The 27245-nt window shown below is 44.8% G+C and overlaps 1 protein-coding gene across 1 annotated transcript; it reads left to right on the top strand.

The window, feature by feature from the left end:
• adam19b (ADAM metallopeptidase domain 19b) lies at window positions 1–25138 on the top strand. Its single transcript, XM_029257539.1, has 23 exons — window positions 1–277; window positions 827–942; window positions 1180–1250; window positions 10319–10397; window positions 10548–10624; window positions 13341–13545; window positions 13928–13993; window positions 14211–14282; window positions 16351–16517; window positions 16605–16689; window positions 16914–17053; window positions 17369–17546; window positions 17826–17915; window positions 18007–18202; window positions 19076–19184; window positions 19421–19634; window positions 19869–19946; window positions 20669–20777; window positions 20876–21005; window positions 22449–22536; window positions 22622–22852; window positions 22959–23043; window positions 23753–25138. Exons 1-22 carry the CDS (start codon window positions 190–192, stop codon window positions 23010–23012), a joined length of 2643 nt encoding a protein of 880 aa, XP_029113372.1. The 5' UTR covers window positions 1–189; the 3' UTR covers window positions 23013–23043; window positions 23753–25138.
• Window positions 25139–27245: the final 2107 nt, after the last annotated feature.

The following is a 27245-nucleotide window of genomic DNA, read 5'->3' as shown; positions in this document are numbered from 1 at the left end:
AGGGGAGGATCGGCTCCGCTGAGTGTGGAGGAAGCGCGCGCTCCACCAGTAGAGCCGTTCATTGACGCTGTGTGATTGTGAGCCCGCCCTATCCCCACAGCTCCGGTGCTCTGCTTTTTACTTTAATTTCTAAGTGTGTTTATTTTGCCGTGGATCTGCTCGTGCTCGGCTGCCGCTCCCAGTCAATCAATGTCTCTGCACTTGCATTTTCGTCTGTATTTTTGTTCGTTTTGTTTGTGTCTCGGATGCGTCGCGTGGAGCGAAGGAGCCCGTGCAGGTAAACGAGCCCGGCGGTTGCTAAAGCAAAACTGGGAACGAAATAAAGCAAATCTTTGGTCTTATTCGCAGGGGAAACGAGGTGTGCGGAAAGCATAGCGCTGCTTTCTTCCTATCTGCGGACTGCTGGGTTCGCAGCTCTGCTAAATAGCGGCTTTTCGGAGCCCTTTTTCTCTGACGAGGCACGAGATGAGCCGAGAGCGGCACGCGCTGGGCTCATCATTTCGTAGCTTCGTCTTTTTAGCTTCATCATTTCTTACATAGCTTCATCATTTCAAATAATTTTTCTGCATGCATCTGATCTGAGCCAATCTGCCTGTTCTTGAACTGTCCGAGAGCATCGCATGTAAATATGAACAAAATACGCCCAGTCTCCTGGAATAACTGTTTTATTTAGAAAAAAAATTGTCTCCTTTTATTCTTACTTCCATCAGGACTTAATCATAGTGCTGGATTAAGGGCATAATGTTGGCTGCATTGTGTTCATTGACACACTCTGTGTGTGTGTGTGTGTGTGTGTGTGTGTGTGTGTGTGTGTTGCTGTTCGCAGGTGAGGGATCGCTGTCACATCAGACACACACTCTTGACTTTATAAAGGAATATGAAGTCACTCATCCTCTGTGGCAGCATCCAGTGAGACGCAGGAGGTCGGCTGGCTATCACAAGGTACATGACACTGCTGTCAGTCACAGATCTGCACCTTCTGGACACTGTCAGGGTTCATCAGCTGAGAGCAACAAGCAGAGATGGTGCACTTGATGGTACACCCCATGGCACCCTGATGGCAGATTTCTATTTCTGAAGGGACAAATCTGTAGTGACACTTTGCGTGAAGTCTCACCACCTTTTGTATAAAGGATGTGTGACCCCCCCCCCCATGCATATTGTATATATTTTCTTCAGCACCCCACAGAGGCAGAGGTGAAGATAACGGCAGAGGGGAAAGAGCTAGTCCTCCAGCTGCAGAAGAATGAGTGAGTATTAATAGTGGTCGTTACTCAATCACTCCGAGTTTTTTCTGAGAAAGAAGTTGTAACAGCTGAGCTGTTAGGCAACATTTGTCGACCCTGAGAGACAAAACTTGCTTTCTTTTGTTGGCGGAGAGGCTGAAGATGATTCGGTGACCCCACAGAGGAAGGCAGTCAAGTACAGCTATTGGACAATATTGCAAAGCATGCAGAAGATTTATTGTTGAATAGGACAAATGAGATGAGAGCAGGTCACTGACGGTAGCTGCTGCTGGAGGTAGAGCGTGTCCTCATAGAAGAGCGCTACGGCAGGGGAGACAAGATGGGTGTTTATATGTCTTCATTTTAGGGGTTGCACAGATTAGTTGACTAGTAAGTTTGTCGACTTTACTGCTCTGCGATGATGCTTTAAGCTTGACGTTGACTAGTCGCTGATCATGTGATTATGACACTAACAACACGGGCGCCTCCAAGAAGACAAGACAACAGGTGAGGAGCCTGGTGGGTCATTGCAGCAAACCAGCAGCAGTTCATCAGGTGTGTGGAAATCCTTCACTAATGATGAAGCCTGTGCTACTGTCACTTGCAAAATATGCAAGTCCATCCTGAAGCACAACAAAAGTACAAGTGCAATGCTTACTCATCTGAAAAGTCATCCCATAACACTAGCAGAGGAACGATCCAAAGCATCTTGACAGCAGTCAGTTAGCGACTTCACCAAACGCCCTGCCGTAACAGAGAAAAGACGGGTGCAGATCACGCAACAGTGGGCAAGCCTTCATCCAGCCCACGTTGATGCCTTCATCTTTTTACACACAAACCAGGATCGAAGAGTAAAAACTGACTGAGCAGGACTATAACAACAAGTAGGCTTACAGGGTAGATCGTATGCAAGTTTTGTTTTCCTCCCCAACTTTTATACCGTTATTTATTTTGCATCAGTCATTTTTCTTTTGCACTTAAATGGGAGTTGTTGCATAAGCAAACAAGTGTTATTGTTGCATAGAAGTGTTATTGTTGCTGCTGAATTCCAACCTGTTATATATATGTACTGTATATAAATATATATAATTTATATATATACTGTATTTATATATACACACAGTAGTGTGCAAAAGTCTTATTTAGATCTTTGATTTTTCACAAAAATATTTGTTTTAGACAGTTATATAATGTGTTTTGCATTAGTGTCAATGGGAAAGAGTGTATTTTAGATTTCCAAGTTTTTCTTTTGCAAAAAGTTACAGTATTTCTGTAAGGGTTTTGTATGTCATTAATGAAAGAAACTACACACAGTCTTACCAGTTTATACATGTGGGTCATTTTTACTGGAGCAGTTTAGGATAAGTACCAACGAGAGGTGAGATTTGAACCTGTAACCTTTGGGTCGAAAGGCACTAGTAGTAACCACTATGCTATTAGCTAATCCTTTGCCCTTCCCTATACAGCTCATCTTCAGTGTTCAGAAGGATTTGGGGGTGGGGGAGGGGTCACCGCTGTCTCTTCCTGAGGCTGCAGTCAAGTGCTCCTAAGGGTGTTGAGAACCTCTAAAGCCACAGGGCATCACTAGTCTTAGCACTGTGAACTGCTGGTCTGTTGCCAAGCCCTTGGGGTTCATTCGCCCCCACCCCACCCCTTCCCCTACAAGGCGGCCCCCAGCCGTCCACTGCCTTGTGCCTGCTGCTTTGTTAACATCCCTGTATGTAGAGCAATGATCTGCAAAACTAGTCTTTTTTCCACACTGTCGTTTTAGTGCCTTAATAAGATGCACTGCTTTGCTCGGTGCGTGTGTATCTCAGTTCTGTGACATCATTTGCTTCACAGCACTAAAAAAGCCACCTAATGGAGTTTCCAGTGACTCACAATGAAAGTAAAACTGTGGAAGCCAGTGGTGAAATGTGATATTATTATTATTATTATTATTATTATTATTATTATTATTAATTGTTGTTGTTTTCTTCTGTAGTTGGTGTATTAAATATTTTGTTTAATTTTATTTATTTGGCAGACATATTTGTCCAAAGCAAGTTACAGTGATAGTTTTATCCCTGGCAAAAAAGTACTTAACAATCAGCAACAAGACTGATGTGCTTCACCTCTGTTTGCTTGAATTGGCCAAAATGGGCAGCTGCAGAATGGGGTCTGTAGGAATACACTCACTCACCCTAACTGCTTGTCCATGTCAGGGTCATGGGGGTCCATAACCTATCTCAGATGCATAGGCTACAAGGCCAAGTAAGGTACAGCAGTCTGTCACAGGGTGACCACACACATTCACACACTATGGGCAGTGTGGAGTCACCAGTTCACCTGAAACACGTGTCTCTGAACATTGGGAGGAAACCCACACAGACACGGGGTGAACAGGTAAACTGCACGTAGACTGTGGTGAATTCGAACCTGTAGATGAACAGCCCAAGCAGCGTAAGGCAGCGGCGCTTCCTGCACCATTGTGTTACTCTTCAGAATCAGAATCAGAACGAGCTTTATTGCCAAGTATGTTCACACATACAAGGAATTTGTCTTGGTGACAGAAACTTCCACAGCACAGACAGAATGACAGTGACAAGACACAGGTGAGAAGATAGAATATGTGAAAAAAGGATAAAAAATATATTAAAAATATAAAGTACACAATATACAAAAATAGTCACTAGACATTGTATGTATGTACAGGTATGTTCTATACAAATGCAAGGGAGTGTGAGTAAGAGATATGATGTGATAAATAGTTATAAATATAAATAGCGTTGTGTATTGCACTGGTTTACTCTCTAGGGGGGATTTAGCTGTTCATGAGGTAGATGGCCTGAGGAAAGAAACTTTTCTTGTGCCTGGCTGTCCTGGTGCTCGGTGCTCTGTAGCGCCGGCCAGATGGCAAAGGTTCAAAGAGGAAGTGGCCTGGATGTGAGGGGTCTAGAATGATTTTGCTAGCCCTTTTACTGACTCTGGACGAGTGCAGTTCTCGGAGAGCTGGGGGGGATGTGCCGATGATTCTTCCAGCAGTCCGAACGATCTGCTGTAATCTTCCGACGTCTGATTTCGTAGCTGAGCCGAACCAGACAGTTATAGAGGTGCAGAGGACAGACTCGATGACTGTGGAGTAGAACTGCATCAGTAGCTCCTGTGGCAGGTTGAACTTCCTCAGCTGGCGAAGGAAGTACAACCTCTGCTAGGCCTTCTTCACAATGGAGTCTATGTGGGGCTCCCACTTCAGGTCCTGTGAGATGGTGGTGCCCAGGAACCTGAATGACTCCACTGTTGCCACAGTGCTGTTCATGATGGTGAGTGGGGATAATGCTAGGGTGTTTCTTCTAAAGTCCACAATCATCTCCACCTACTCATATAACTTCTGTTATTTTACATTTTCCATTATGAAATGAACAGCATGGATATTCTTATTTTATAATAATTGCAACAATGCAGACTTTTCTGCTTAACACAGTAGTGTATAGTATAAACAAGGTAAACAACTTCCACCTCTCCACATGTCTCGTGTTGCTAAGAAAGGCTGTTACTGTGTTTACATTGATTTGTGGGCAATGTGGGCTGGGTATAGTTTGGATCTGGTAGAGTTAAGCCAGTGATATCACCTTCTTTTTTAATTTTCTGAAAGAATAATGCACAATGGAACACGATTGGCATTGAAGAGAAGGTTTCTATTTATCTAGAGGATGGAAATCAGCTTCTATTTACAGTAATTGTAAGTAAGCGGTGTTTGCTGAAAGCTGACTGTCTCAATCTCTGGTCGGAATTTAAGGAAAATTCATAAGTCGAGTCTGTGTACGTACACGTGCTCTCCTGACCTTAGTTCTACATCATTGTGCATTATTAAAAACATATCTTATTAAACCAGCACTATGTTATTAAACCATGTTGTTAGTGAGTTGTGCTAAAACGTATATAATGCGAGTTTCACATCTGCTGTGGAAGAGAGGAGCTCCTGCAGACCACTTGCTGAACAGAGGATGAATATTTCTTTAAAGACTTTGTTTGTTTTGGAGCTTTGGAAATGAAGCAGAATCCTACAGAATGAAACAAAGGGCAGTAATTTCAGCCTAGGCTCCTGCAGCTGCTTTGCTGATAATGCTACTTACGTCTGAAAAGGCTTTTTGCTCAGTCATCTGGGTTATCGGTGTTGCCTTCTGCAATCTGCTTGTGCATCAGTGCTCCTCAGTACAGTAGACCAGAACTGCTCATCTGTATGGGACGACAGCATACACACACTCCTATGTATTTGCTGTAGGTCATAATCTGAGTGAATGACATCTTCACCCTGCTGCACTTTCCCTCTGCTCTGCTACTGCTAAAGCACACGATTCTAAATGTTTCTTTTTTGGAAACATGCTGATGGGAATGTACACATGGTGGGAATGTATAAAACAGAAAAGGATGACACCGTTTGGCGTGTCCTGAGCGTGATCTTGCTGGCTCCAGCACCCTTGTTGCATGCAGTCGCGCTCGTGGCGATGCTGTAACACAGTACAGCTAATCCGGCTGGGCTACAGCAGCCTCGCTGTCCCCCCGGCTCTCCCTCGGTCAATGGGAAGGGAGCGAGTGCCGTCGGCCCTAATTAGATTTGCAAATAATTGTCTCTAAGCACAGGCACCATGCTGTGCCAGCCCTGCAGACGACATGCCAGGCTCTGCTCTTCTTGTAGAGCGCAAAGCTGTCTCAGCTAAATGGGTGGTTTTCATTCAGCACAATGCAGCCATTCACTGCTCCCCCTCTCCCTGTCCTCACATCCTGGTCTTTTTCCTCTTCCCCTATTTCTTTCTTTTGGTCAGTTTGTGTTCAACAGGAAAACAAACAGCTGTGTATGGGCTCACATCTGTAGCTAGAGCTATCTGAAAGTGTATCCATGTCCTTCCTCCTGAACTGTCCTCTGCCTTGGAGCTTTTATCCTAATGAGAGTGCCTGTGGTGAGTGGGGAGGTGACCTGGGGGAGAGACAAGAGGGGTTCCGCTAACTTGGGCGGAGCTGTGAATGATGGGACAGGGCCAGAGGTTAGAGAGCAGAGAGAGGGTTGGGGGCCGGACTTACAGACCCTCCCCAGCTCCTTGTACTTGTCTGGTACTCTATCCATGTGCTCCTTGCAGTCTTACAAAGCCCCCCACCAATCTACCACACACACACACACACACACACACACACACACACACACACACACTCCAGCACCTAGACCATCTACACTGTCAGATCAGCCTATGCTGGAACTCCTAATCTCATTCCATCTTCAGGACTTGAGCATTAGCACACATCCCTGAGTTCGAGGCCTCGATCCTCCCCAGTGTAACCAAGACACACAGCAACTGCTCATTCATCACATATCCGTGGAAGAACAACGTGTGTATACAGCCGCTGTTCTGAACAAGTATCTAGCCTCTCAGTTTTATTTATTTGTGTTTTTCTCCCTTTCCTGTCTGTGGATGAGCTAGTGACAGCCTCCAGGGCACCCATCACACACAACTGTCACAGACATGCCCTTCCCTTCTACAGCAGCATCTGCCTGGGTGATGGCCTTTATTGCCTCAGCCCCATCTCTGCCTTCCTTGACAGTACCCCCCCCCCCCCAGCCCACGCTGGAGTGAAGTCATCTAATACCACGGGAGAATGTGACCCAGTGACCCTGGTGCATTAGCTTGTCTCCCTGTTGCCTCGGATGAACCGAGTGCCTTTGTTAGAGCACCCGGCCCTCGATCCTGTGTTTGAGCCATCGGATGCTTAATCAAAGCATCTGTCTGGAACTGCTCCATCCTTGCAGCTCTGGGTCCAGCGACAGCGCTGCTTCGTTGTGCGTCTACGGCACGGGCTGCCGGCACAAAGGGAAAGGCTGACACTGGAGGTGTTGGGAGGGAACGGGCAGCAGGGCACAGGGGGCAACTCTTCCACATGCCAGATCTTGTTCAGGAATGCCTGATTTGTTTTCAGTTTGGCTGCATATGTCATATTTAGGCAGTCTTATTAAAGTGCTGACCTTAGGTGATTTTTTTTAAGAGGGGGCTTTTCTTAAAATCAAAGGCTGACTAGCAAGCAGGAATATTTCAGAGCTGTGTGCTCATCTGGGGACTTCTGCTCTGAAAGGAACATATTAATTACAGCATACTAAGAATCATAGGATAGCAGGGAGCACGATGAATTACTAGCACAGGCTTATAACCTGAAGGTTGCTGGTACAATTCTCAGAAGGCCCTGCTGTTGTACCTTTTAGTTACTAACCCACACTCCTCTGGGGAAATATACAACAGCATAAATGACAATGGTTGAAAGCATCAATTAAACCACCAGATATTAACATTATGACATCTAATGTAACTACATTATGGATTTTAATATTTTCAAATCCTGCTGGTTTGCTGATAGGTAGTGGAATTGTGTTGTGTGCTGCTGTAGATGTTACTCCTCAGTTCACAGTGTCTTTTCCTGTGATGACAGACACTCTTGGAAGCTGTCGTGGAGAACTGAAATGGGGCTAATGGCTGCCCTGGCTGTCCTAGGGGGCTCCTAGTAGGCTTTTTTCATCTCTGTCTTGTGAGTGACAGAACCTACAGGCTCATTCATCCACCAGGGCGTTTAATTTTCACACCCCACAACCCCTACATTTCCAGAGTTTCTGCACCAGACATGTTAAAGGTCCTTCAGTCCCACAAGAACTGGATCCGTCTCCCACTCGCTGTTTCTCTTGTTAAATTTTTCTCCTTGCCAGCTGTGGATGGTTCATGCCCTGTCAGTGTGCAAGTGAGATCTGAGCACATAGAACAGTGGACAGGGATTCCACTTTAGCCAAGTGGAATATAAAGGCCACTGAATCAGCAATTTGTTCAGGTCTTTTGGAAAATACGCCCTTAACAAACATTGCATTAACATCCCCCCCTCCCTCCAGGTCCAAACTGAGCAGATGGGGGTCCATGAAATGCCAAGTGTCATTAGGAGGAGCCTCAGAGCCTTTTGGCCAGTGCAGAGTCCTGTCCCTCTTTATAGTGGATGGCCCGTAGTTCTCCTTTTGTTTGTCACTGTTAAATGACCTTATAGAGCTTTGTGTCGTTCATATTACATCCCTGGAGTGCGTCAGTGAGTTCAGTGACACAAACACAAATGCAGACGCTGCATAATTTTACTGTCTTTTTTCAGTTGCTGAGGTTTATTTTGCTGAATAAGCAATGAAGCTAGACTAGGCTCTGTGTGTGTGTTTGTATGTGTGGGGCCATGACTTGGCTGCTTAAGGCTTTCACAAGGGGAATCGAGCTGATTTCCCAAGACGCTGTACAGCCGTTGCACCACATGTCTCTTTTATGTCAAGGTGGTGACCTGCTGGGTCTGGACTCTGTCCAACACTGTGGGAGCTGGAGCTGCCAGTATAAACAGTGGGAGACTCCCATCGACCGACCCAACAGAGACAGCATCTCTCTGTGGTTAATCCCTCCGTCCCGCACCAGGGAAGGGACCACATGTCCACCAGCATCCACACACACTGGGGCAGCAGTCACACCACCAAAGAAATAAATAGACCCCGTTCCACATAGACACTCTCCCAGAGCTGAGGCACCGACTGCATTTACACTGCTCTTCATAACCTTATCAATCTACTGGGTTACATGATGCAGGAGTGACCAGTGACTCAGGCAAGCCTATGCAAACGTGCACCAGCAGTGTGTTTACAAACACAGCTTTGATAACTAAGCAGTGCATTCTGGAACAGGGCCCAAGTCACAATGTATATACTAAGGCAGCATTAATAAAACAAACAGAATTAAAAAAAAAAAAACCTATCAGATGAATGTAATGGAATGTAAACATTACAGAGTGCATTTACCGTGGGTCAGTAATGTTTGATTTGTGTGATTGTTTTGAACAAAAATTTCTGCATTTTCTTTCTCTATAAATATAAAGAGCACGTGTTGAAGAGGAGAAGCACATTGTTTATGTTTTTTAAATGCAGCTGGACCAAAGGTGTGAGAGCACAGTCTGGATAGGAAAAGTGGGAGGTGGGGTATGTCTGAACATCTCCAGTACCCAAGAAAAGCTTTATAAACTTGATGCCATCAATTTCAAGTCATATAGATAACACAGAGATATAGTAAAATTGAATGTCAGGTTGTTGGGACACCTTCAGGAATTTAATGAATTTTCTTCTGTATGTTCAGAAAATGTTCTAATATGGAAAAATAGGTATAAATTCTGAGTTGCACAGTTGGGCAACGGGCAGCACTGGTACATCACCAGTCTTACATTTACATTTATTCATTTAGCAGACACTTTTCTCCAAAGTGACGTACAGCTCATAAAAATACAATTTGTGCATTACATTAATGACCTTTAAAATAATCAATTAAAATTCTTAGCTGTGGGTTCGAATCATGCTTAATATGTGTAGAGACTGCATGTTCCGTTGTGTTTCAAGTGAACTTGTCACTCTAATTTGCCCTTAGTGTCTATGTTTGCTCTGTGATGGACAGACATCCTGTCCAGGGTGTTCCCAGCCTCCCACCCTGTGTTTCCAGGATTGATTGGATGTGACTGTATTAGACAAGCAGTTATTGACAATGAATGTGTTGTAAAAATTTGCATGTCATTAAATGAATAATTCTCATTATTAATTTTTTTGTATATCAAGGGACAGATGTGTTCTAGGAGAACCTAAACCTGAGAACTGCCCATTTTCCTTCTCTGTTTCCTCATCAACTAAGAGTGCTTGATGCACCGCCGTCTTTCGTGAATTCAGAGTGTTTCTTGGTCAGCTCTGTCGGGATGAATTTTTCATGAGCCATAAAAGCAGAGAAGCTCTTGGCTCCATTCCCATCCTTTCACAGCACACAGCATTCTGCCAATCTTCCCTTTTAACCCAGAAATGTGCATTTACACTTCAGCCCTTGGTATTTGCAACCACTGCCTTTGCAATACCTTCCACCTTCCCAGGATGTTAAAAGTGTCAGCAAAATGAGGAACAAAAAAATCAACAGAACTGATCAACAGAGGATCTTCTCCTTCCGCTCATGCAGATTCATTATAAGGGACCTTTATAGCTAGTGCATCAGTGTGTGTGAGACACCCCATTCTCCTCTCTTGTGTTACAGGCACCTCTTTGCTCCCGGATACAAGGAGACGTGGTACAGCCCTGGCGGTGTGGAGCACACCTCATCCCCACCTGACACAGTCAGTACAACTGCATTCATTGGCAGGAGCTCTGTGGCCACTAGTGCCACCTCAGAGTGGCATCAAAAAGACTGAGACTGTTCTGTGTTTATTCGGTTATCTCTGCCTTCCGGTGACCCATGATGCTGTGCGTGGTGTCTTTCGTTTCAGGAGAACTGCTTTTATCACGGTGTAGTTGCAGGGGAGGAGATGTCCAGTGTAGCTGTCAACAACTGCAGCGGTTTGAGGTGAGGTCACCACGGTCTCACAGACATTACATGGAGGTCACTTCCGCTTCCTGCACCCACAACACAATCATCTTTGTTCTTTCAGTGGTGCCTTCTGGAAATAGCCATTAGGAGCCAAATTATGGTTCATTACCAGCCTTGTGTGGTACACACACAGGCCATGGAAATCAAGTCCCCTTAATGATAGACTCTGAGATAAGGGGGGAGGCCAAAGTCAGCTGGGTAAAGCATCTGAAGCACAGACATTTGCTGGAGAGATGACAAATGTATATTCTTGTGTGATGTCCAAATCCATTTCCTCTCTGGGATCTTGTGTGTCAACTGAGGAACGGGAAGGAGCGGATCTGCGTTTACAAGTCACTGGCCCGCAACATCTGCAGGAGAATTAAGCCTAAAAAATGATGCACGTTCTCTGGAAAAGGGAGCAGATCCCCCATTCGAGTGGCCTTGTGGGAATTTGTTTGGGAAGGCAGGAAAGAATCCAGCATGCAGCTAGAGAAGTGGGAGCCAGTGTGTGTCAGGACTTCTGCACATGGTTTTCACAGATGCTCCAGAGACTCAGATCTCCTATAATTTGCTGCATGTGGGTGTTTTGAGTTCTAGTGTGTTTGAGTTCGTGTTTGCCATTCTGCTCATATCCCTTTCTGTGTGTGTGTGTGTGTGTGTGTGTGTGTGTGTATACGCGTGCACGCACTGTTGGGAATTTGCAGAGACGACCAGGAGACTTAGAAGTATCTTCAGCAGGATTCTTTATTGCAGATGAGAGCATCAGTCTACAACATCAGAACGTGCTGTTTCGCGCTGTAGTCATCAAGTCTAACTAAGGGAGAGATACAGCCCATTATGGTTTTATAGGCATTCAGTGGGCAGTCCTTAAAGTTGTGACCTTACACAAAGCTTTAGAGGTGATACCTTCAGACAAAGCATCAAAGGCAAGGAAGCCTTCACAGGAATCAACCCCCGACTGCTAGATACCCCAATTTTCCTTATTACCAAATGGTTTGACCACCATCTAGTAATAAGAACTGGGATATGTCAACATTCTCACACAGTTTCACACACACACACACACACACACACACATTTTCAGAACCGCTTGTCCCTTACGGGGTCACGGGGAACCGGAGCCTACCCGGCAACACAGGGCGTAAGGCCGGAGGGGGAAGGGGACACACCCAGGACGGGACGCCAGTCCGCCGCAAGGCACCCCAAGCGGGACTTGAACCCCAGACCCACCGGAGAGCAGGACTGCGGTCCAACCCACTGCGCCACCGCACCCCCTGTTCACACAGTTTCATTTAGATGCAAATAATCACAAGTAATCACTGTGATCATATTAACAGCAAGACCCATTCAACTGTAAATTTGATCTAATCATCCAACAGATGTCTTAAAATGCACACATGAGCACGATGAAGAGAAAAACTCATTAGCGAGTGCAGCTTGAAGGCCAGGAGGGCAGCACCTATTCACCTTCGCTAAACAGGGGAGCACATTCACTGTCAGACTGGTCCAGTTGTCCTGGGTGGTCAGTACTACTTTTATTTCCTTTCTTTTTTATCTTATTTGATTTTCTTTATTTATTATATACTTGTGTAAATGTGATTATTTCTTTACCTATGTGCGGTGACACAGTGGGTTGGACCGGGGCCTGCTCTCCAGTGGGTCTGGGGTTCGAATCCCGCTTGGGGTGCCTTGCGGCAGACTGGCGTCCCGTCCTGGGTGTGTCCCCTCACGCCCTGAGTTACCGGGTAGGCTCCGGTTCCCTGCGACCCCGTATGGAACAAGGGGTTCAGAAAGTGTGTGTGTGTGTATTTACCTATGGGAGATTCCAGTGTATCATCATTCATTCACAACCATCCCTTTTCCAGAAAAACACCAAGCCCACAGGTGTGTGCTATAGGAATCCACAATTAAGGATCACTTTAAGATCAATTGACCGTCTGTCTATCCCATATTATCATATGAAAACGTTAGGGTAATGGACCAATCTGACAGTAAATGTGCTCCCCTGTTTAGCGAGGGTGCATAGGTGCTGGCCTTCAAGCTGCACTCGCTAGTGAGTTTTTCTCTTGATTGTGCTCATGCGTGCATTTTGTGTTCCTTGAATAGGTCAATGGGTGATGCAAATACAGTAAGTGCAACAGTCACAGTTAATTAATCCATCCTGCTTGCTGCAGTCACACTCACAGTAGCCCATGTCCTGCAGCGTTCGATGTTGGCAAAATTCATGCACTGATTTCAAAATATTTGAGAATGACGGTCACCTGAGTAGGGGTAGCTTGTAGTGTAGTGGTTAACCCCAAAAGCTGAAGGTTCAAAGCCTACCTCCATCTGATATATGCTTGTGTAAGGTACTTACCCTACACTGGTCTGGTGAATTAGCCAATTGTATAAATGAGTGGGGGGTGCGGTGGGGCAGCTGGCTTGGCCAGGTCCCGCTTTCTGGAGGGTCTGGGGTTTGAGTCCTGCTTGGATGTGCCTTGCAACGGACTGGCATCCTGTCCTGGGTGTGTCCCCTCCCCCTCCAGTCTTGTGCCCTGTGTTGCTGGGTTAGGATCTAGGTTGCTATGACCCTGTTTAGGACAAGTGGTTTCAGACAGTGTGTGTATAGATGAGCAAATAATTGTGCGCTGCTTTGGAGAAAAACATCAGCCTAATGTTACATGAGGACTTGGGTTTTTATAAGCTTCATTGGATGACTTCTCATCACCAGGGGGATGATCACCCTCAGCGACACTGTGACATATCTCATTGAGCCACTGCCCAGCTGGTCGGGGACCGTGGAGAGGGGGCATGCGGTGTACCGTGCTGAGCACTTGAAACTGCAGAAAGGCACATGTGGGCATCAACATGGCAGTGAAACTGACAAGCTGGACAACCTCATTAGTGGGATGGCACAGCCGCACAAGGCTAGCAGGGTAAGGCCTTTGGAGGTGGGGTTAGAAGACAAACGAGATCCCTCAGGGTTCACCACCTGAATCATGGCATAGGAACACAAAGCCCCATTTCCACTCACTCTCAGGAAATATTTTTATTGCCATGTGTAATAATTGGGCCAGCAGGTGCCATAGCAGTTATAGCTGTCATCTTGAACTTAGAACCAAGGTTTGAAACGCCCTACCCACCCCAGTACCTTTGAACCATGTGCTTCCTGTGAATTTCCCCAGTAAAAATTACCCAGCTGTATGAATGGGTAAATAACCATAAAAAACAGATAAACATTGTAAGTTGCTTTGGAGAAGAGTGTCAGCTAAATGAACAAAATAATTGCTTTAGATTTTTTATTTATTTTATTTTCAGGGAAAAAGGGACATTAGCCAGAATATGAAATATGTGGAACTCTTGGTGGTCGCCGATTATGCAGAGGTAAGAAAATTATGATCCTGAAGAAACATATCCCATGGAATGGTGTTCAGATAGAAACACACAATGCTTTTCAAGGGGCAGCTGCATCTAGTAGATAGTCTGAAAGTCTTAGCAGTGCAGTGTAATTCAGGCACTATCAGCATTTCTATTCCAACACAGAGATCTGATTCTGACATGGATGGAGGTAATTATAAACATTTCCTGTCCTCTACCACAGTACGAGAAGAATAAGAAAGATTACGATAAGACGAGGATGAAGCTGCTTGAGGCTGCAAACTATGTGGACAAGGTAAGAGATGTATTAATCATCTCCGATTCATTCACATTTATGACATATTCACTCACTGAGCACTTTATAAGGAACACCGGTACATCTACTTATTCGTGCAATTATCTAGTCAACCAGTCATGTGGCAGCACAATGCATAAAATCATGAAGACAAAGGTCAGGCACTTCAGTTAATGTTCACAAACACCAGAATAGGGGGAAAAAAAAGTCATCTCAGTGATTTTGACCGTCCCATTATTGTTGATGCCAGACAGGCTCGTTTGAGTATTTCTGTTAACTGCTGATCTCCTGGGATGTTCACACACACATCAGTCTCTGAGAATGGTGCTAAAAACAAAACAAAAAAACATCCAGTGAGCGGCAGTTCTGTGGACAGAAACGCTTTGTTGCTGAGAGAGGTCAGAGAAGAATGGCCATGCTGGTTCAAGCTGACAGAAAGGCTATGATAACTCAGATAACTCTTTACAACTGTGGTGAGCAGAAAAGGATCTCAGAATGCGCAACACGTCGAACCTTGAGGTGGATCGGCTACAATAGCAGAAGACCATGTCAGGTCCCAGTGTCAACCAAAAACAGAAAGCTGAGGCTGCAGTGGGCACATGCTCACCAAAACTGGACAGATGAAGACTGGAAAAACGTAGCCTGCTCTGACGAATCTTGAATTCATGGACCCAACCTGTTTTGTGTCAACAGTGCAGACGGTGGTGGTGGTGGTGGTGGTGAAATGGTGTGGGGACTGTTTTCTTGTTACATTAATACCAATCAATCGTTTCTTGAATGCGACGGCCTATCTGAGTACTGTTACTGACCACGTGCATCCCTTTAATTTTTACCCATCTTCTAATGGCTACTTCCAGCATGATAATGCACCATGTCACAAAGAAAAAGTAATCTCAAACTGGTTTCATGAACATGACAGTGAGTTCAGTGTTCTTCCCAGTCACCGGATCTGAATCCAACAGAACACCTTTGGGATGTGGTAGAACAGGAAATTCTCAGCATGAATGTGCAGCTGCAAAATCTGCAGAAATTGCATGATGCAATCATGTCATGGGGGCGCGGTGGCGCAGTGGGTTGGACCGCAGTCCTGCTCTCCGCTGGGTCTGGGGTTCGAATCCCGCTTGGGGTGCCTTGCGACGGACTGGCGTCCTGTCCTGGGTGTGTCCCCTCCCCCTCCGGCCTTACGCCCTGTGTTGCCGGGTTAGGCTCCGGTTCCCCGTGACCCTGTCAGGGACAAGCGGTTCTGAAAATGTGTGTGTATGTGTGTGCAATCATGTCAACGTGGACCAAAATATCAAAGGAGTGTTTACAACATTGTGGTGGTGCAGTGGGTTGGACCAGGGTCCTGCTCTCTGGTGGGTCTGGAGTTCGAGTCCTGCATGGGGTGCCTTGCGGTGGACTGGTGTCCTGTCCTGGGTGTGTCCCCTCCCCCTCCAGCCTTATGCCCTGAGTTGCCAGGTTAAGCTCTGGTTTCCTGCGACCCCGTCTGGGACAAGCGGTTCAGAAAGTGTGTGTGTGTGTGTGTGTGTGTGTGTGTGTGTGTGTGTGTGTGTGTGTGTGTGTGTGTGTGTGTGTGTGTGTGTGTGTGTGTGTGTGTGTGTACAACATCTTGTGGACTCAATGCCATGAACACCTGAGGCTGTTTTGAGAGCAAAAAGAGGCCATACTCACACACACTGGCTGAAACCGATTGTCCCAAGTGGGGTTGCAGCAAACCAGAGCCTGGCACAAGGCTGAAGGGGGAGGGGACACACCCAGGACTGGATGCCAGTCTGTCACAAGGCACCCCAAGCGGGACTCAAACCCCAGACCTACCAGAGAGCAGGCACAGGCCAAACCTGCTGCACCACTGTGCCCCCCTGGGAGGCCATACTGAGTATTAGTATAGTGTTCCTAATAATTACTTAGTGATCATATATTTCAAACCATCGGGTTTGACACAACACTTATGTGGTTATAGAGTCTCTGGTCGTAATTATCAATTCAGCAGGTATTTCAGAATTGTACTGTGTGTGTGAGACTCCCCTCATCGCTGCCTTTACAAGTCTTTCTTTTACACGTCTTTCAGTACTACAAGAGTCTGAACATCCGTGTGGCCCTGATTGGACTGGAGGTCTGGACAGATGAGAACAAGATCACAGTGTCAGAGAACCCTTACAGCACACTGGGAGCCTTCCTGGCCTGGCGATTGAAGCGGCTGATGATCGCTCCCAATGACAATGCCCAGCTAGTCACGTCAGCATAAATCGCAGCCACTTCCTGCCCCATAATGCTCTCCACAGTAGTTTAACACCACTAAACATCCCATGTCTTTGTTTTTAGGGGTGTCTCATTCCAGGGTACCACCATTGGATTGGCCCCTCTCAGAGCCATGTGCTCTGAGTACCAGTCAGGTGGGGTCAACTCGGTAAGACAGCCACAGTACAGTAACACACCTAAAAGTAATAGTAACACACTTTATAGGTTCCACATACAGTACTTCGATACCTCTAAGTTAAATAGCCATCCATCCTTAATTAAACCTCTTATTCAATGCGTAGTTAAATAATAGTATTTTAAAGTCCCATCGGGGTGTTGCAGCTAAAGTTGCCTTTTATTGTTGTTTCAAAACCTCAATTTCATTTTCACCAGGATCACTCCGACAGTGCTGTGGGAGTGGCGGCCACTATGGCCCACGAGATGGGACACAATTTTGGGATGAGCCACGACACTCAGGGGTGTTGTCTTGCCCGCCCAGAAGATGGGGGCTGTATCATGGCTGCTGCCACAGGGTAACATAACCCCCCTTCCACCAATTCCTTGGAACCCAAAACTATTTATCAAAATATGTTATTAATTCCAAGAGATCAAATGAAATCCAGTGAAACTGCGATAGGAAAAACGGCCACATAGACATTTTAAAACAATCAGTACCTGTGCCTTTTGTCTCTGCAGGGAATCAAAAACCTCTGGAATCTATTTAAAAGTCCACCTGTAAATGAATTAGTGCACTACTGAAAATGAAACACACTTCAAATTTTGACACATTTTTTTCCACATCACTCACGCTTAGGCTTTAAAACGTAATGCTGTGTGTTCCTGTACAGCCACCCCTTCCCCCACGTATTCAACGCCTGCAACAGAAAGGAGCTGCAGCGCTACCTGAGCTCCGGTGGAGGGAAATGCCTGTTTAACCTGCCCAACACCAATGCCATGTATGGGGGCCGGCGCTGTGGCAATGGTTACCTGGAGGAGGGCGAAGAGTGCGACTGCGGTGAAGTTGAGGTCAGTACCAGGGCAGGAATCAGAGCTACGGCCACAGAAAACACTAGGGGGTGTAGCAGTTAAAGACACACACTTTAAATTAAGGGTTCCAGTTTGTAGGAAATAAGGGCCCAGCTATTGCACCCCCAAGATATTTTGATATTGGAAACTTAGATTTGCTCCAGTAAAGTGTCCAGAGGCGAGTGTGTAGCTTTTGAGATAAAAGCACTTGATAGGCAACAAAAGAATTCTAAGTATAATACTGAAAAGTCCCATCCTGTATGTGTGCATGTCCCACAGGAGTGCTCCAGTCCCTGCTGTAATGCCAACAACTGCACTCTGAAACCTGGAGCTGAGTGCGCACATGGCATCTGCTGTGACAGCTGCAAGGTTCAGAACCCTCCCGTGTGACTCTTCCTGTTGATTCCAGGACGTTGTTGTGTTTTTCTGTTCTGCTTATTTCTCTTCTGTCTGTTCTCAGCTGAAGAGTGCGGGAGTCCTATGCCGGCCCACTTCAGGCTCCTGTGACCTGCCCGAGTACTGTAACGGCAAATCAGAGCTGTGTCCAGCCAACTTCTACCTCATGGACGGGACGTCGTGCGCTGGCGGCCGGGCGTACTGCTACACGGGCATGTGCCTGACTCTGGAGCAGCAGTGCCTTTCTCTCTGGGGTCAGGGTGAGTCTCCTGGGGTCTCTTCACGCAGACAACATGAGCCCTTTCGTCTTCCAGGGTCTCGGAAAAACAAAAGTTAATTTCAGTCTTCTGATATCACTATTCGACATTTGCAAGTGGCTCATGACTGAAATAACACTTTAAACTCAGGCACATGAAAAATAGCATATTTATTATAGCAACATTATTTGAGAAACACACCAAGCAAGACCAAATGCAGTGCATTCAAAATATCATGAATTTATCCTGTAATAAATAGTGACATGATGTGATGGTTGACAAAACTTGAGGTTACTGGAAACGCAAAGTGTTTGCTATGTCATTGGTGGTTTTAACACCCTCTCACAGTGTTTGATGCAATTCCATAAACAGAGTGAAATCATTTCCTGTGACAGCATGACTGGATCAATGACTTATAAATAGTTTTATTTATGGAAAGAATCAATGAAACACAGTGACCAATTAAGGAAAATATCTGTAATATGCATTCTCTATAAAAAAAAGCTGAGTGCTCATACGAATTTATTTATAGCATTTAGATTTATTCATTTAGCTGACGGTTTTCTCCAAAGTGACTTACAACATTAAGCTACTTACAATTATTTAACCATTAATACAGCTGGGTAATTTTATTGAAACAGTTTAGGTCAAGTACCTTGCTCAAACGTACTACAGCTGGAGGTGAGACCTAAACCTACAACCTTTGGGTCCAAAGGCAGCAAGGCTAACCACTACACTACCAGCTGTCCATATTTCTATTTATTATATTTCTCTATAAAGAGCAGTATGTTTTATTTAAGTATCAGAATACCTATATGTGTCTGGCAGTTCATTTTCTCTCAGGGATGTTTCTTGGTGTGTGTCTTTTCTGGACAGGTGCAAGCCCCGCTCCAGACCTTTGCTTCACGAAGGTGAATGAGGCTGGAGACTCTTATGGTAATTGTGGCAAAGACCTGATGGGCAAGTACAGGAGCTGCAAAGACAAGTAAGGGGAGACTCTGACACACACACTGGCATATGTTAACATGTACAAAAACATTTTCAGACACACATACTTGTACTCATGCAATTGTTACTGTAGTTCAAAGACACATTGCCCTACCACTCCATGCAAGTTTTCACCTCTATGTCTTTCTCTTTATAACTGTAAACGATTTGTTAAGTCATTTTAACCAGAGTCTCATTGTGGTGTCTGAAAGGAAAACTGTGCTGTTGTCTCAGGAATGCTAAATGTGGAAAGATACAGTGCCTGAGTGTTGCCACCAAGCCCCTGGAGACCAATGCCGTCTCCATAGACACCACCGTCCGCCAGGGAGACCGTAACATCCTCTGCAGGGGGACCCATGTGTACCGGCCTGGCCAAGAGAATGACAGCCAAGGGGACACGCTGGACCCGGGCCTAGTGATGACTGGGACCAAATGTGGGGAGAATGCAGTGAGTTTGCTATGGGGCTGCGATTTAGGAGCATTTAGCACATGTTTGTACACCTGCGTGGAAGTCAAGCTTAGTACTGCTGAAACAGCTGCATGACCCTTAAGAAGTAAATGCTTATGCCTGGTGGTGTAGCAAATCATATCTGTCAGTCTCTCCCTGAAACTGTAAGGTCAGAGGGTGTGCAGTGAGATGTCAGATGGTCATCACCCCCCCCCCCCCCCATCTCATTGACAGATTTGCTTTGGCGGACAGTGCCGAAATGTTTCCTTCCTACAAGCGGACATCTGCAGCTCCAAGTGTCACGGCCACGGGGTATGAGGGGGGCCAGTGGGAATTCTGGGTAGCTGGCAGCCTTGAAGCTGCAGCTGGTCTGGGCCGTCCTGCTGAAGTGCTGTGGCCTTCGCACACCCATCACTTAGCTCTTCTGGGCCAGACTCTAAGACCGGTGTCTATCTCCATGTGGATATCTACACTTTTCCAACCAGCATCATCATCTGTTGTGTGATTTCCAGATTTCCTAAGTGTGTCATATTTGATTTCTTTCAGTTCATGCATAAAAAGTCTTTCTACAGTAGATTAACTAGCTAGCCAAGCTGCAATTGATCAGAATTGTGATAAAGGACACAGTTACAAAGAGCACCACAGTGAAATACTCCTGGGCGGTGGTTCATATTTGGGTTAGAATCCAACTCACTCCATGTGGTTTGCATGTTCTCCCCTGTGTTCATGTGGGTTTCCCGTCACAGTCCAGAGAAATATTTCAGGTGAATTGGTGACAAAATTGCCCTGTGTGTGTGTGTGTGTGTGTGTGTGTGTGTGTGTGTGTGTGTGTGTGTGTGTGTGTGTGTGTTAGAGTGCTCTGCTGTATAAATATGAATAATTGCACGGAGTTCAGGGCAGGGTATCTAGCATTCACTTTAGATAATTATAAATTGTTTATCTTTAACTGTCCAATTTAAGTGTCTGCTAAATTAATTAATGTAAATTTAAGTGTGTTGCTGGAAAAATGCACTGCCCTTCTTTTAATTCTACAGCTGTGCAACAACAACCACAATTGTCACTGCAATGAGGGCTGGGCTCCACCCTCCTGTGAGCACGAAGGGATGGGCGGGAGCATCGACAGCGGCCCAGTTATCAGACAGAGTAAGACACTCCTACAACGCAGGAGTTGGATGGACAGGGGTCCTTGGAGGCTGTCTTATCCAGTATCTGATCCCAATTCCGGCTCCCTCTGTCTACAGGCAAATTCTTCCTCGCCATGGTGCTTCTCCCCCTGCTGCTCTTCCTGGGGTTGGTTGCTGCCGCCCTGTGGTTTTACTTCAAGAACAGGCTGCGCACTCAGAAGGGCCCTGGTCCTCCACCATCACCCATGTGAGATGATGATGATGATTATTATTATTATTTTTATTATTATTATTATTATCCCAGGCATCAAGGGCTGACTAGGGCATAACATCAGGTGAGTGGTGACGAGTGGTAACAATGGACCAACAAAAACACACGGACAACAAGGAAGTGCTTAAGTGCAAGTTCTTTTTACTGTGCGAATAGGTGAAATATTCAGGTGGCTATTTACAATATTTACTCAACAAGAAGACACTGTTCAGGGGAAAAGGAACTAAGATGGTGCTAAAGCAAAGAACTTAAGAAAACCAAGCTAATCTAACTCAAGTTGGTTGACTACCCTAGCTATGAAACAAAACAAAAGGGTCTTCAGCATCTAGGATGCCCTGACTAACCTACTCTAGCCACCAAAAATCAAATGTATAGGGTGTGGCACCCACCTCTTCCCTAATGATAATGCGCAAACTGTATTTCCTATGAGATGTACATCGCTTTGGAGAAAAGTGTCTGCTATGAATAAATATAAATGTAATGTGTCTGGATAGGCGGCTGAAACCTACATGCTGGATATGCAGGTCACGTGACGTGCTCACCTGTCCTCTGTTTCCCCAAAACAACACAAAGCCAACATACAATGAATCATAAGAATAAACCAAAGAGAGAATGACTAAACAAACATATAGCATAAGAGAGCCAAACATAATAATTATAATCCAAACAAGCCGAACACAGGCACCACGAAAAAAAAGTCAGAGTTTCTTGGGAAACTGTGGTGTTTTAAAGATGGCGGAGTCTGGAGGTGACTAATCCAAATGTAGGAACTGACAACAGGACTGATGAATATGGACAGGAATGGCAACCAATGATAGACAAGGGACTTGTGCTGGGAGTGAAAAATACACAAATACAGAAAGGAATAAAAAATGCCCAGGAATATGCACAGCAAACAAAATCATACACTTCACACCTGAGAAAGAGCATCAGCCACCACATTCTGGGCCTCTTTCTTGGGCTTCATGTCTGTATGGTTTATATGGTTTGATGACAGCAATACCAATGTGTAAGTAAAAGAGATGGGCTGTCAAATTCTGAAGCATCTTAGAATTTACCAACTGGGCACACTGCCGACAAACATTATGAAAGACCAAGCCATCCTCAACGATAACATTGATGATGGACAGGGATGGCAACCAATGATAGACAGCAGACCTGTACAGGGAGCACAAATACACAATCTCAGAAAGGAATAACTTAACACACCAAAAACCTGTACAGGGATGTAACTATTATTATTATTATTATTATTATTCCAGGTCTTTACTGGCTTCAAGTGATGGCTTGATGGACTGCCAGCTGAATGACTGCTGAATATCAATCTGTGCTTTCTCAACATATTATTATGTAACTTCTTGAAGTGTAAAAAATTGCACAGAAAGCCCTTGTAATCCATAATTCTCTGCCCTTCTCCAGTCATTTCACTCCCACTGCTGGCAGAGCAGGCAGTCACGGTCACACCAACCCAACCTACCAACTGAAGGGACAGGACTGCGACGTGCAGGTAAGTGCCATTACCTTTGAGACTGAAAGGGAAACTTTAACAAGTACTGAAGCTCTGTGGGCTCTCTGTGCAATTTTTAACACAGGTTGGCCCACGGCAAAGCCCGGTCTGTCCGTCCAGGGCACGTCACGACATCGTGAGGCCTACAGTGAAGCCGCCGCCTATTCCGGCCTACACTGCTCAGCACCAAATCACACACAAAAGCCCATCAAACCAGCCTCCAGTTCCCCAGCTGTCACCCTGTGTCCCAGCAAAGCCACGGCCAGACCCTCCTAGCAGACCTCCACCCCTGTGTCCTCTCACCAAACCCATCCCGGTTAGATAGCCTCCTCCAGCTTTTTGTGTTGTTTTTTTTTTTTTTGGCTTTCCAAATACCATCAAAGGTCTCTGTTTCAAATTGCTCTGGTGTTTCTGTGATGTAGGTGATGCTGCAAAAAGGTAGCCCTCAAGTGAAATCAACCAGAAAAATCCATTAATACCCCCTACTGGACAGAGAGAGAAAACCAGGTAAAGAGACTACTCCACACCTAACACACACACACACACACACACTTTCAGAACCGCTTGTCCCATACAGGGTCACGGGGAACCGGAGCCTAACCCGGCAACTCAGGGCATAAGGCTGGAGGGGGAAGAGACACACCCAGGACGGGACGCCAGTCCGTCGCAAGGCACCCCAAGCGGGACTTGAACCGCAGACCCACCGGAGAGCAGGACTGCGGTCCAACCCACTGCACCACTGCGCCACCACACCCCCTCCCACACCTAACAGCGCTGACAAAATAAAAGAAACTGAATTGTACTTTAAAGGGCACAAATGGGCACAAACACAGCACTAAAGAAAATGCCCAGTTTGAGGCCCTCACGCTTCTGTAGGGGGTCTGGGTGACATCACAGCCTGGAAAATTACTTTTATCTTAAAAACAAAAACTGCCCAAATTCAAAATTTCAGGGCACAAAATGAAACACTAAGAAAATCCAAGGGATATATTTTGTTTGTGCTTTTTTCGCAGTTATTTTAGATTAACAGATTGTAGTTTTTTAGATTAACAGGAGCAACGTGGTCTCAAGACTACAATTCTGACAACAAAACATACAAGTACAGTATTGATATTGCAGATATTTCAACTAAATAAATCAGAATTGGTCTGTGACCTTAATTCTCTATCACATGCATAGCTATCTTTGCTCATTGTGCTACTTATTTGTTTTACAGGATTCATCACAGCATATTGAAAAGATACATAAAGGTGACGGCCATCATGTACTGTGGAGGGAAGGCACCCCTTCACAGAGAGATAACTGTACTGAAGGAGATTAGCGCAGTGCCCGGATATGACTCTTCTGCAATGCCTTATTGACTTGAAATCTGAGATCCTGAATACTTGTACTTTTTAAGTAATATGGTAGGAAAATGTTTGTCCTCTGCTGATACATAGTCTGGAAAGGTGAATTCCAAATTTATCAAGGCTTTAGAAAAGGAAAAAATACTGGTGTACATATAGTGTTTTTCAATAAAGCATGAGCTTTTATGAAATACTGTATATTAAGAATGTATTGTGAAAGGAATGTGAATGAATTTCAAAGTGATGCATATATTATGTTTGCTGTTGGAACTCTTGCGTTTTGATTTAAATAGGAGGGTATGAGAGCCTAGAGCTCCTACGCATGCAGTATTGAACATGCCTCTGTCATAAGAAGGGCAGAGACAATATTCTCTACTGTTTACAAGCAATAATTACGGGCACTAGAAGGAAGTAGGTACATCCAGCTGCAATGTACCTTTCCACACTCTCCAGCCTTGAATGTGCTGGATTTCCCAGAGACTGGGGCCTGAGGTGCTAAACCTGCCTTTTCTGTGCATTGCATTTACAGACACTTTGTTGTTCTCAGTCACATTTTCTGTTTGCTGGGCATAGATTAGTGTTTTCATAATTGCACGTAACAGAAGAAATGAAAGTAAAGATTAGTGATAAAATTTAATTGAGGAACACATATGTTTTCAATGTTAGACAACAGAAATTCTCAAAAGTACAGAAAACAGTGCCAGGTGATCTGATGGGTGGAAAAAAAACATCATACCAAGCATCCCTTCAGACCAAAGCAAGACATTGTGCCAAATAAGAGAAAAGCAAGGACAGGCACTGGTTTTTGGTTATGCACTTGTGTAAATTCTAAACAAATTATGTGATGTCTGTACAAGTTGTTAGGAAAGGTTTTAGTTTTTTTTGTGTTTTTTCAAGGAGTTTCAGTCAGCGTGCACTCTAAATGTAAGGTGGGAACAGTGAATACAATTAGCTTTCCAGCAGAATCTCTGGGTGTCGTATGACAGATAGAAAGAGGTTCATCAACAGAAGTAATAAAAAAAAAAATCTGTAAATATCAGAGCTCTTATTCAGCAAGTATACAAAGGTTTTCATTTTAAACTTAGTACAATTTCATGAAGTCATTCCAGATGAAGTCCTCATACAAACCAGACCCTTTGATTAGTTCATTTTTTATTCATACATTTACATAGTTTTTTTTAAAGACAAAGCACCTCATACAGGCTTTATGTATATCTGTATATCATTACTTGTCCCAAATAATGAGTATAATTTTATGTTCATCAAGCCTTATTTATAGATAAATGTTTTATTGACCTATGCAAAACTTATTAGTGGTGCACTGTGCCTTTTACATATAATTTCACGTGAAATAAATATTAAAACTATGAAATGATTTTCTTTGGTTTCCATTTTTCTGTCTTTGATTTTACCACTGTGTCTACAGAAATTACACATTTTATTACTGCAGGACAGGGCTACAGGAGTTAACAGTCTTGCTTTGCTGAGTTTGGGTGCAGCAGGTAGCGTAGTAGTTAAGGTCATCACCTTACTTTGGAGATCACTGGTTCAAAGTCGTCCTTTTGCTGTAGTACTTTTAATCATGGTACAGTACTTACCGTGATTTTACACAGTAAAAATACCCTGATATACAATGATGGGGAAATCATTGTAAAGGTGACTTAAGTAACCTTAGACAAAGGTTGCATTTTGAGTAGTTGTAACAACTATAATTATTACACTGGTTCAAAGTCCTCTTCTTGCTGTAGTACCTTTACATTATTATATATTGTAGTTAATAGAATATATATGTGTAAGGAAGAAGCGCCAGCACAGTTAGGAGGGTTGCGAGAGAGGGGGGGTTTATTCAAAGCAGTGTGGGTCAACAGACAGGGGACAGGGGGGAAACGGGGGCACAGGGAGCTGGTAGGTCGTGGGGAGCACTCGGAAGGGGGGGTTGTGTTCGGGGTCGGTGTCGTGTCCTGATTTGCCGACGTCTCGGGGTCGTCTCCGGCATCGGCTTCTCAGTCGCTCTTTCTCTCTCTCACTGGCCAGGCAGGGGAAAGAAATAGGGGCATTGATTTAAGTTCAGCTGCTGTTGGCCCATCCCTGGCACCACCCCGGCGTGCTACAATATATATAATTTTAATAAACTGCCTTTCACTACATTTCTCCTTCACTTATTTAACATTTACATACATTACTTGTCCAGGCCATGGTGACTTCCCGTCTGGACTACTGCAACTCTCTTCTGCATGGCCTTCCTGCCAACCAATGCCATCAAACCTCTGCAGCTTCTAGAGAATGCTGCTGCACAAGTTGTGCTTGATTTGCCAAAGCGCTCCCATGTATCTCCTCTTCTCGTTTCTCTGCACTGGCTTCCTATAGCTGCCCGAATCAAATTTAAGACCCTGGTTATTGCCTATAAATGCATCAATAGAACTGCTCCCGGCTATTTACAGGTCTTGATCAACCGCTACACCTCAGCCAGACCGCTCATCTTCGCTCATCTACTTCTGCTCGCTCGGTGGTCCCGCGCACGAAAGGTAAAGCTCGGAGGTTCTCGGTTCTGGCTCCGTTGTGGTGGAATGGCCTTCCCCCGTCACTCAGAACTGCGGAAACTCTGTCTACATTCAAGGGTCTGAAAACTCACCTTTTCCAGAATGACTTCGCCCAGGATCTCTCCAGCTCATTTATGGTGTAATTGTTCACGCATCGTAACTTCATGAGCATCCCCTGATACAACCTTTATTCAGCCATTACTCTGGTATTGTACTGCTCATTTGTGTATCTTATAATATTTAATAATAAAGAAAAAAACTTGGTTGGTGTGGGTATCAGAATTTGTCTATCCTGTGTCTTATGCACCTACCTCAACGATGAACCTCGGTGTAGCAAGTGGTAGGGAACAAACTAGGTTTGCTTGAGACCTTCATGTCTGCAGCTATGTCTCCTTCTCTCAAAGTAATGCATAAATTGTACTTTTGCTGAGATGTAAGTCGCTTTGGACAAAAGCGTCTGCTAAATGATTAAATGTAAATGTACTTACATTATTTATATTACTACTAGACGATTTCTACACAATATAATTAATTGTTATTTGAAATACAATGCGTAAAGCTTATATTTTATTCTGGTTTTGAAGGGCTGTGGCTATCACTAGCTCGAAGTACCTTGACATGATGATGATAGCACAAGCAGGAGTATCGGGGAATAAAGGTATTTAAAAGCTGCCAAGTCTCCATCTTTATTGATCATTTCGTGATCATCTCAGTCCTGAACTACTAGGCTACTAGCGGCTGGTATAAAACTATAATCAGCCGTGTGTGGACGTCACTGACTGACGTGTCGAGGAAAGAGTCAAAAAAGCCGGACTAAACTCAA

This window comes from Scleropages formosus, chromosome 13 (assembly GCF_900964775.1).
Source record: "Scleropages formosus chromosome 13, fSclFor1.1, whole genome shotgun sequence".
Classification (NCBI taxonomy): Eukaryota; Metazoa; Chordata; class Actinopteri; order Osteoglossiformes; family Osteoglossidae; genus Scleropages; species Scleropages formosus.
Note: the sequence above shows the minus strand (reverse complement) of the source record. Positions and strands in the feature narration are given on the sequence as shown.